Source organism: Fragaria vesca, linkage group LG1 (genome assembly GCF_000184155.1).
Source record: "Fragaria vesca subsp. vesca linkage group LG1, FraVesHawaii_1.0, whole genome shotgun sequence".
In the NCBI taxonomy this organism is placed as follows: domain Eukaryota; kingdom Viridiplantae; phylum Streptophyta; class Magnoliopsida; order Rosales; family Rosaceae; genus Fragaria; species Fragaria vesca.
The window spans coordinates 10434013-10444966 of record NC_020491.1 but is presented as its reverse complement, the minus strand read 5'-3'; the positions used below and the strand labels follow the sequence as shown (position 1 = coordinate 10444966).

Below are 10954 nucleotides of genomic sequence, written 5' to 3'. Positions count from 1 at the left end.
CATTGTGCTCTGATATTAGATGCAACCCACAACCTCTCACTTTCAAATCTGGTCTCTTTGTTGAAACTGTAGCTTGAAGTACTAATTTATCGAACAAGCCACCAAATTTCCCAACTCGTGGTTCGTAGCAACAAAGTCCATATGGACCAGTCCTGAAGTCAGGGAAATTTTGGAAAACTAGTGAATTTTCACACCCAAAATTGGTATGAAATTCACAAATAGTCTCCTCTGATTCCCAACTGCTGTCGAAATCTTCTTTCTCAAGGATTTCGAAAACAACAAATAGAGCAAATCCAATCCACGAACTATTACTATCAGATAGCGGGACTGCCACAGAAGGGCCACTCCTCCAATGGCTCCACAAATGGGGGATTCTTGTACTATGTGGAAAACGAAATTCGAATGGTTTTTTACCATAGATTCGATTCTGTAACGAAGAATAAAAGAAACTTTAAGAAACATGGTGAATATATAGGAAAAAGAAAAGAGTGAGAGTTGGAGAGAGACAGAGACAGAGACCTGAATGTATTTGGAAAAGAGTAGTCCAATATTGTCTTCTGGAACTGGAACATGGCTTGCCTGAACATTATCCTCTTCTGATTGTCCACAATTTATGAAGCAGAACCGTTTCCCGGAAGCCCACATTGTCAAAGTATCGGCATTATTCTTCAACATGGGACATTCTCGTGCATTGACATATTTTAGATTGAATGGAAGATTTCTTGGCAAAGACTGTAACACACTACACCTAAACAAGTGAAGTTCTGTAAGCCAAGAAAGTTGAGAGATGCTTTCAGGTATACTCACAAAGTTGTTTTCACTCAAATCTAAACACTGCAAAGAGGATAGGCAACCAATTTCATTTGGTACACTGACTAAATTGTTTCCACTGAAATCCAATTTCTGCAAAAAGGATAGTCTACCAAGTTCATTAGGTATACTCACCAAATCATTTTCACCCAAATCCAGACTCTGCAGTGAAGTCGACCAGAAGAGCCTATCATGAAAATTTTTTGGTAGACCACACCTACGTAGATTTAATGATCTCAAAGATTTTAAATTCGAGAACCAGTCAGGTAACTGCAAACCAAAACATCCACAGAAAGATAACACTTTGAGCTTCTCCAAGCATAAAATGGAATACGGTACTTCAGTTATGGAAGTTTCAGAGGCATCAAGCTCCTCCAAATGTACCATTGTTCCCAGGTCGGCTGGCAGTCTAGTTATACGGGAACAGCCTGACAGATTGAGAGAATTCAGACTTAACAGGACCGGAACAGTCAAAAGGTTCCTGCAGCCTCTTAAAGTTATCAAAATAGGGCATGTGAATTGCTTCATTGGTATTGGCAGATACTTTAATGCCGTCCCATCTAAATGCAGTTGTGAAAATTTCCCCATATCTCCATTAATCTCTGGAAACTCTTTCAGTTTTGAACATCCTGAAAGATCAAATAATTTTAGAGACTTCAAGCTGATGGAACGGGGAAATTTCAATAGATCAACACATCCTTTCATATTCAGAACAATCAGATGTTGGAGACGCCCAACTGTAGGGTGAACCTCAGATAGCTTTTCACAACCTTCAAGGTTCAGTTTCTTAAGATTTGGAACCCCATTCAAGTCAGGGACCTTCTTCAAGTGTTGGCAGTAGGAAAGATCGAGTACTTCCAGATTTCCTAAACGAAACTGTATGTACGTGTAAAAGAGAGTAATTAGATAAATTTCAGATAGAAAAGCACAATTGAACTTGATAATAGCCTGATGAGAGAGAGAGAAAGGAACCTTATGGAGTTCAGGAAAGATTTCCTCCTCCTCCTCGTGTTCTGGTCTTCGACAGTTTATGATACTCAAAACCTTTTGAGGCGGATATCTCCTCCAATTAGATGAAGCATTTGTCAGCATAGGACAACCACGCAGATTTACATTTCTTAGACTTGATGGAAGATCTTTTGGCAATGACTGTAGATTGCTACACTTAAACAGCGAAATTTCTGTAAGCTCAGAAAGCTGGGAGATGCTTTCAGGTATGGTGAAAAAGTCATTCTCACTTAAATCAAGACTCTGCAATGAGAATAAATGACCAATGTCATCAGGGATTGCACCTTCTGCGAGATTACATCCACCTAGGTTTAGTGTTGTCAAAGACCTCAAGCCTGAGAACTTGTTTGGCAATTCTAAACCTGTGAATCCAGAGCAGCCATGAAAACACAATAGTTTAAGATTCTTGAGGTGAGATGTGGACTCGGGCACTTTTCTTATAGCAGTATTACATGCATCGAGCTCCTCCAAGTGTTCCAAGGAGCCTATGTTATCCGGCAGATTGTCCATACTTGAGCACAGTGACAGACAGAGAAATTTCAGGGATGTCAAACTACTACAAAGGATGCTTGGAATACTGAGAAGGTTCGTGCAGCCGCTTAGATTTAGCCAAACAAGGCCTTTCAAATGCTGGATTGATTCAGGTAGTTGCCAAATAGCCGTGCCATCTAGATAAAGTTCTGATAACGTATCCATATTCTCCAAAATCTGCGGAAACTCTTGGAGTTTTGAACATCCTGACAGAATAAAAGTTTGGAGAGATGACAAGCCAATATATTGGGGGAGACTCTCTAGACTTGTGCAGCCTTTCAAGTTCAAAATACCCAGTTTCTGAAGATTCCCGATTGTATGGTGAACCTCTGATAACTTCTTACAACCTTGGAGGATCAACTGCTCAAGATTCGGGACCGTACTGAAGTCCGGGGTCATCGTTAAATATTGGCAGTTGGAAAGATCCATGAGTATTAGCATTTCCAGAGATATCTGTTTATGAAATAAGAAGCGAGAAGAAGATTAGTACTCATAAATAACTCATAAATACTGAAAAAGCCAGTGATACAATAAACAATCCTAACAAGAAAAATGTTTGATGACTAAACTAGCAAGAATAATCTTACCCTTCCATTCCATACTTGTTCAATGCGGCTGTTAGGAATCTTTAATTCAACCAGGCTTACTAGTGAATCCGGTGTAAAGCAAGATGACAAAGATTCTAGGGGGCATTCATGCCATTCCAAAAACCGTAATTTTCTAGAAAGATAGGTGAACTGCACACCATGAAAGTTCACATTACAAATCTTCAACAATCTTAGGTTGTGCATAGTTAAGAACGGGTCTTCATTCAAACGTATTTCTTCTTTTTCATGCAAGCTTAAGAACAAGCCTTCAATAGAAGTTGTTCCCTACACAAAAAATGCACCCATTCAAGATTCAATTGATTTGTAAAGTAAAAACTCAAGCTAGAACCTATAGTAATTAATAACACAAGCTTAAGAACCGTGCATTATAAATATTTATATATGTACATGTGTGTGTGGATATTATAAAGTAGTATTAACTCTGAGCCTTACTGTATTTTCCGTGATTACATTGTGAGCATCCTCCACATGCCATAACCTTCTGCGTTTGTAGTCAAATGATTTGTCATCAAGCCACAACCTGCTACGTTTACCTGGGACAACAGATTCTCTACGGACAATATGCCAACCCAAGCACCGCAGTAAATCATGCATCCACAGTTTCTTCCTTTCAATCTTAATCAAAGATTTATTGATAAGGTTAGTTATGCCTATTCCGGAAGAAAAGCCACAACCTTTCAATATATTTTTTACACGAACATGATCCTCACCATTGAAGAAACATGCAATGTCCAAAAAGATTTTCTTATCAGTCTCATGTAATCCATCAAAACTTATTTGGAGCACACTAAAAATATCTTTATCCAGCTCTTCGTCCAGTCTATACAACACCTCTAACCATTCATCTATCTCCCTACCATACAAGTGTGATCCTAGAACTTTATGAGCTAAAGGAAGGCCACTGGCATATTTTATGAAACTCTTGGACAGCTCTACAAACTCAACTGGTGGATAGTTTTTCTTGAAGGCTTGTTGACATATGAGCTGAAATCCTTCTACATCACTCAGTTTTTCAACCTCATATATTTTAGACTCCAGTACTCCACATTCTGTCAATATGCGCCTATCTCTAGTTGTTATAATGAGTCGACTCCCTGGCGCCCAAGAATTCTCTTCATTATGCATTCCAGGTGCTAAATCTTTCAGTTGTTTAAGTTTGTCAACGTCATCTAGTACGAGAAGCACCTTTTTCTTGCATAGTACCTTCTTCAATAACCTGATCCCTCTTTCGACAGTGTCTATATTTATATTGCTGTCCCCGAAGAAGGAACCACAAAGAAGTTTCTGCAACTCAACTAGAGCCTTTTCTTCTGAATACAATCTCACATCGGAAACAAAACCGCTAATATCAAATTGGTTACGAATCTTTTTGAAAACTTCTTTTGCCAGAGTTGTCTTACCAATTCCCCCCATCCCCCAAATCCCTACCGCAAGAACATCACTCGACCTTAGATCCAAGTACCACTCCATTTTCTCAATACGTGCATCCATCCCAATTAAATCTCTGTCCGGGTTGCATAACATGTTGTTCAACATGTCTGAAATACATTTAACTATTTCCTGAATAACTTCTGATTCTCCCCTAAAAAAAATTGACAACAATTGCATTCTATTATTTAAGATTTCCTCAGCCATAACTCTAAAAAGTAGAACAACTATATACTGACACTAGAAATCAGATTCATCAATCTATTAACACCAGACTTCTTTTTTTTTCTATATCAAACTAGTTTCAGTTAAACAAGAAAAGTAGCCAGAATTACCTGTCCTTGGTGACATGCCATCCGGAGAGACTGGCTATCTCCTTCAAAGCTTCCTTCCACTTGTCCACCTTCCTTCTCTTCTCCTCGAAATCCATCTCATGCTTGGCAATCTCCATGCCCAACCCTCCAGCTTGCTTCCTTATCTCGGATGGCTCTACATGGTAAAAAACCGGAAGAACTTCCAGTCCCCTCAGTTTCTTGCATTCAAGAATATGAGCAAGCTCACCTAAACACCAACTTGAAGTGGCATAGTTAGCTGAAAGAACAATGACCGCAAACCTTGACTCCTGAATTGCTTCGACAAGTTCTAAAGACATGTACTTTCCCCTTGGAAGTTTCTCTGCATCCCTATATGTGTCAATTCCTCTCTGATTCAGAGCAAAGTATAAATGGTCTGTGAAACCATGGCGGGTGTCCTTGCCCCTGAAACTGAGGAACACATCATGCTCCCAATTAGAGGGTGGACTAGATGATGAAGAAGTTGAAGATGATGACGCAGCTGCATCCATATGAGACTATGAAGAAGAAACTGATGGAGGTTTCTAGCTTAATTCTTGTTTTGGTGTTGGCAGAATGATGGGATTATGGGTTGAAGGAGATGAAGGTGGTCTTGGTAGAATCCGCTGGAGTGAAGCTAGAACAAAAGCCAATGGAAAGTGACGGCAAAAACAATGATTATATTACCCTCTTCGGATCAGATCGATCAAAACCATGGAAGGCCTCGTGCCGGCCATCACAATATTTTACCTAGTTTAAAAAGGGGAAGCATAGAATGTAATTTCAATGTATGGGGGAGACTTGCAGAGTGTGAGAGAAGCAACAAACAAGCCAAAGGTTCTGATAAGCCGGAAATAAAATATGTTACACTGAACAGTGTGTTGATCATGACAATTTGATCCAAAGAACAGTATTGATCATAACCAGATGAGACTAAACGGTCAATTGAAAGAAGGGGCGCTGTAAAATGTGTCGGGTACTGAACAATTGAGTTTACCTGAAGTTTTAGTTTTGTGATAGGTAATACCGCTTTGAAGATGCACAGGGGATTATGGAAGAAAGAAGGTAAAGAACTCTTGGGTATGTGGCCAAATCTGGCAAGGAGTTGTGTAACTAGCCATACACAACACCTTGAACTGAGCTAAACAACTCTGTTCATGAATCACCATTTGGCTCAAACTTTTGTTCAGAACAACACTAAAAACCTAGTTCAAATCAAGAGCAGAAATGTTTGGGCAAATGTTAGTATGTTACACAATAAGAAACATGTCACAATTCATGAACCACCAAATTCCAGAGAAGCATACGGAAGCTGATAAACCATAAACTCCAAAATCTGCCCAACTGCTTTACCGTACTTGATGAAACTAGTCATATGAGTACATTCACCAGTTACCAACAGTGTATGAAAATAGGTTTCAAAATGAAATAACAGGCAGTTTCACATTTTCAACACCATTCGCGAAATCATATACGCCATTGCATACATCAAATATATCAGAAGTTTGAGAAACATATTCCAGCAAACATAATAAGGATGGATCAAGAAAAATTCATACACATTAACAATCAAAAAATCAGATACAGAAAATTGATTGATCAGTAACTGTAAACTAGTGAGCTAAGGACCCGAGGGTAAACTTCTTTTCAGCCCTCGTGAACAAAGATCAACTACAAGTTTCCATTGTTACTATTCTCACTAACTGACCACCTTCTGAATGTGCAAGGAACAAAACTCCTACCTGAAAAGAACCCAAACTTTGTCCTAAACAATGCCAATGGATTATTGCTACTTGATGGAGCAATGGTAACAGCTACATGATCAAGCGGAAACTCCATGGAGCTTTCTACACCTCCACTCAAACCAGCCGCAGCATCCAAAGGTACAATTTCTCCAGAATCCCAATTAACAGTCAGTGATCCTCTCCTTTCTCGCAACCATTCTGCAACCTCACCACTCACTCCTTTGCACTTCTTGACCTTAATCTTGGCCAAATTGGGGCAACCCCAAGCAAGCGTTTTAAGTCCCACATTCGAAATCGGGCACCCCTTAATACACAGCTTCTTCAATGCTACACATTTGGCGGCAATACAAGCGAATTCATCATCTCCAATTGTTCCACTGCCGCAAAGCGCCAACCTCTCCAATTTCTTGCAATTTGAAGCAATTGCAGCCAAGCTTAATGAAGTCGGATTTACACCAATCAACACAAGCTCTTGAATTTCGGGGCAATCCCTAGCTACAGCAATCAAACCCTCATCCCCGATTCTATTAGTCCTCCATCCATCAATGTGAAGCTTCCTAAGCAACTTACAATTCTCAGCAACACAAATAAGCCCGAAATTCGAACACTCGGGGGCCTTAACAATATGCAAAATCTCCAAATTCGAGCATTTCGCAATGGCCGAAAGCCCCAAATCGGTCACTTGAATCCTCTCCAGGTGAATTTCAGTCAATCCCCTGTTTCCATTTCCAAGCATTTCCAAAACTCTATCCCAATCTCCCAAACATCTAAACAATTTCAAAGTCTTGAGATTTTTCGAGCTTACAATCAACGGTCCAAAGCACTGACCGTTCAGTATCTCCTTCAGGCAGATCGATTTCAGCGTCGTCGGCGTTTTGCCAGCTCCGATCTTCTCCGACGCGTCGTGGATCCCCCGGAGCCGCTTCACCGACAGCTCCTCCAGCGCCGTGCAGTGCTCCAGCACGGCGTTCATGGCCTTAGCGCCGAACATGCACGAGCCGACGGAGAGCTTCTTCAATCCTTTGGAATTCTGAGCAAACGCCGCCATTCCGAGGTCGGTGATCTCCCGGCAGCCGCGGAGCTTGAGGCGCGTGAGGTTCCTGCACCGGACGGAGATCAAGACCAGAGAATCGTCGTCGATGCTGATCGATTTCCGGTCACATCGGAGCGCGAGCTTCGTCACCGAATCGAACCGAGCGAATATGCAAGGAATGAACGGCAAGATTCCGGCCTGCGCGCTCAGGGAGAGACGGTGGCGGTGCTCGCCGTCGACGCGGAGCCAGCGCTGGCAGACGAGGGAGCTTCTTTTCCGGTCGCCGGAGCCGAGGCAATGGAAAATGATCCCCAAGCACTCGTCGGGGAGATCCAAAGTGTAGTCGCGGCCGTCGACGGTGTCAGAACGGTCAGATTCGTCGTCGTTTTGGTCCGGCGTTGACATTACCGGTAGCTGCTTGAAGCTGAATCGCCGGCTGGGGGAGGCTTCTCGCTGCGGTGGAGTCTCGGGGATTGAAGATGACTGCCCCATCAGAGAGAAGAGGCTCTGTTGGTGGTGGTGGAGGTGGCGAGTGAGGATAACGCGCCGCCGAAAGAGGAAATGAGAGAGGTGGTGGTTGGGTTCGGGTTTGAGTTGATTAATTCAAGGTGGGTAAATGTTATGGATGGGAGGGAGTGAGTGTGCGTGAGATGGGGTTATATAGTGGTGTGTTATAATAGTTTCACGTATTGAGGGGGTTCCATTTGGGCATTTATATTTTTAACTAAATTGGAAGGTCTAGACTTTCATTTAATTTCTCATGCTAATTCTTGTTTTTACTAACATTTCGAGGAATCAAACACACGTTTGGCTTGTAATCTCTTGGATGAAACTTGGTTCTAATAGCTCCACCGTCTTTCACTTTGTGAATCGGTTTTTTTTTTTCAGCTAAGATTGTGAATAGGAAATAGACTTAATATGGTATGATACTGATATGTTTTAGAATTTTATCGGTTTGTGTTAGAAAAAGAAATGAGGTGAGATTAGATTTACATGTTGTCACTCAGGTGCTAGGTGGTTAATCAGAGCTTCTGTATGAACAAATTTAAGTTTCTTTTTCTTTAGGTTCGAGTTAGTCAAATTATTCACCGTTCCATATCAACTTGGTCTGTGACGGTTACATTGCTTTGGCCATTGTATTTGTTTTACACTAAACTTCAGTATGAATTGTGTTATTTTATAGACTGGTTTGGAAACAGTGACGTGTAAAACTGACTCTTATATCGTGCTCGTTTTCTCGTGACTGGTTAGGGTATACTAACGGTTATTGGAGTTGGTCATATTGTGCATCTTCCCAACTTGGTATGTGACGGGCTGACGGCTTCATTACTTTGGTCATTGGATTTCGTTTGGTTGGTTTGCAATGTAAATTGTGTTGTAGATCTGTTTCATTTTTATTGACAGTGTGGGATAAAGTTAATCTTTTGTTTTGATGCATGTGAAAATCTCAAACTATGTATAACAGAAATGTCTGACCACTTTGATAAATTCAGGGTTAGAACCTAGATTGAGGAATACATCCAACCAGACAATAACCATTAGGCTTCTTGCACTAATTAATCCTAATTACTTATTACGGTGTGATAATGAAAGTAATGTGTAAACTATGGGTCGCTCTTTGGCAACCTCTTCATCCCTTTAATTTTGTTGTGTCGAGCTATTTGAGATGCATTTGCTCATGGTCTTGATTTATTCACAGCTTTCTTTTGTGATGTTCAAATCCCCTTCCTACGAATTAGAACAATTTCTATTTCATTATTATAATCGAGTACAAGCATAGAAAGGTATCTATTTCCCTAACCGTGCATCAAGTTGTAAGAGATGCACAATTATTGTCAACTACAAAAACTCTAAATGTCAATCACCTACTCTAAAACCAGACTCAATCAAACCCGAAAGAGATGAACAAGTTCCATACAAATACCACCTCCATAGAGTTCCATCATTTATAAACACAAAGGCTTGTCATATACTATCCACATCATAATAATAAGTTTCCAAAAACACACACAATGTAAACTATAATTCATATATGAAATCAAAATGGGATACTCCGTGACCTCCTCGCAATCTCCACGGCCGACCCTCCTCCATATATTATCAACCTCATTATCCACCCCACTCTGCCCTGCCGGCAGACACCGCCCTTTATTTTATTCTTCATCATTTTCTCTCTTCCATTATTCTTTTTTTTTCTATCTGGAAATTTCAACTCCACGCGCCATGCATGCCCTAATAATCTGTGGAATCAGACTGACAATGTTAATTATGCGACTCAGTGTTTTGTCTGTGTTCCTCTCATGGGTCTTGTCTGAATTACAAGCAAGAGTTCCAGAAAGAGAGGAATGGAGGATTCCCTGAGTTGACCAGAAAATAACAGAAAGAGGCATCCCCTTTTTTGACCACGACCTGGTCTCTCTAAATCTTATTACGGGGTTAATTCTGTGTTTAATTTGCTAGAACAGCTAGACTCGGAGACTTGGACCGTTTGGTTTGGAATTGGAAAATTTTGGAGCAGGTCATTATCGGTTTCTTTGAGTCTCGTGGACTGTTTTGATCCCTCTTCGATTCCTTGTATAAAACAAGGGGAAGACACATGTTTATAGTCCGTGACCGTCATGCATGATTCGTCATACTTTATATATTTACCGACATATCAATTAGACTAGTTTAATTCAAATGTTAGTTGCTTTCATCCGTTAAAAATAGACTAGATTTAGAACTCCTCTACTCTTGTATCGAAATTGTCTATCTTTATATCGAATTAAATTTAGTGACCGTGTCGTATAACTTTTTAGTTATTGTTCTAAGATATTCTCTATGTGTGCCTTGGCCTTATGCCAATAGGATATGTAGTTAGACTAGATCTATGTATTCATATCCTTACCATATTGGTATTGTGTAATTCCCTATATAAAGGGCTCCTATCAATGAATAAGATAACTCTCTTGCTATCTCGGGCAGCCTTGTTTTTCCCGATTTCCGACCAAAATTCCGACTACCCTCCGCCGGAATTTTATATCCCCAGAAAGCTCTCTCCGCCCCGGATCCAACGCCGCCGGTCTCACCTTGAGAACCGGCCGGAAAGTCTCCGAACCGGCCGCCGGAAGATTCCAGACCGCTGCCGCTACCGACCACCGGTTCACCACCTTCCCTTGCTCCGATCAACCTGAAATTTTGACAGCAGCTTCCCCATCCAATGCTGCTCCTTCTATCAAATTTTCAGCCCCAAATTCGAAGTATAAGTAGGCGAAATGTTATTTCTCCTCTCGACAGCCTCTAGAAAGGTATGTTTTTTGAAACCTTAAACTTTTCCAAGTTCAATAACTCGGGGAGGATAAAATCCTTTACCTCCCTTCTCCATCTCCATTCTATGCTTGGGATTTTGTGCGTGCAGGTACCCAAATCCCGGAATTTTATTCGCGGGTTCAAGAGTGTGTTTGATCACTCTTGTTTCTT

At 40.9% G+C, this 10954-nt stretch overlaps 3 protein-coding genes across 3 annotated transcripts; all 3 read right to left on the bottom strand.

Annotated features, from left to right (window-relative positions):
* Nucleotides 1–81: 81 nt before the first annotated feature.
* On the bottom strand, nucleotides 82–1083 carry LOC101309008. Its single transcript, XM_004289146.1, has 4 exons — nucleotides 946–1083; nucleotides 520–748; nucleotides 241–427; nucleotides 82–152 (listed from the first exon to the last, which is right to left on the bottom strand). The coding sequence occupies exons 1-4, from the start codon at nucleotides 1002–1004 to the stop codon at nucleotides 82–84; spliced, it is 546 nt and encodes a 181-aa protein (XP_004289194.1). The 5' UTR covers nucleotides 1005–1083.
* Nucleotides 1056–5890, bottom strand: LOC101308715 (TMV resistance protein N-like). Its single transcript, XM_004289145.1, has 8 exons — nucleotides 4721–5890; nucleotides 3390–4539; nucleotides 2937–3221; nucleotides 2643–2802; nucleotides 2271–2555; nucleotides 1783–2180; nucleotides 1355–1686; nucleotides 1056–1080 (listed from the first exon to the last, which is right to left on the bottom strand). The coding sequence occupies exons 1-8, from the start codon at nucleotides 5227–5229 to the stop codon at nucleotides 1056–1058; spliced, it is 3144 nt and encodes a 1047-aa protein (XP_004289193.1). The 5' UTR covers nucleotides 5230–5890.
* Nucleotides 5891–6212: 322 nt separating this feature from the next.
* Nucleotides 6213–7987, bottom strand: LOC101308420 (F-box protein SKIP2-like). The gene has a single exon (XM_004289144.1). The coding sequence runs from the start codon at nucleotides 7985–7987 to the stop codon at nucleotides 6389–6391; it is 1599 nt and encodes a 532-aa protein (XP_004289192.1). The 3' UTR covers nucleotides 6213–6388.
* Nucleotides 7988–10954: the final 2967 nt, after the last annotated feature.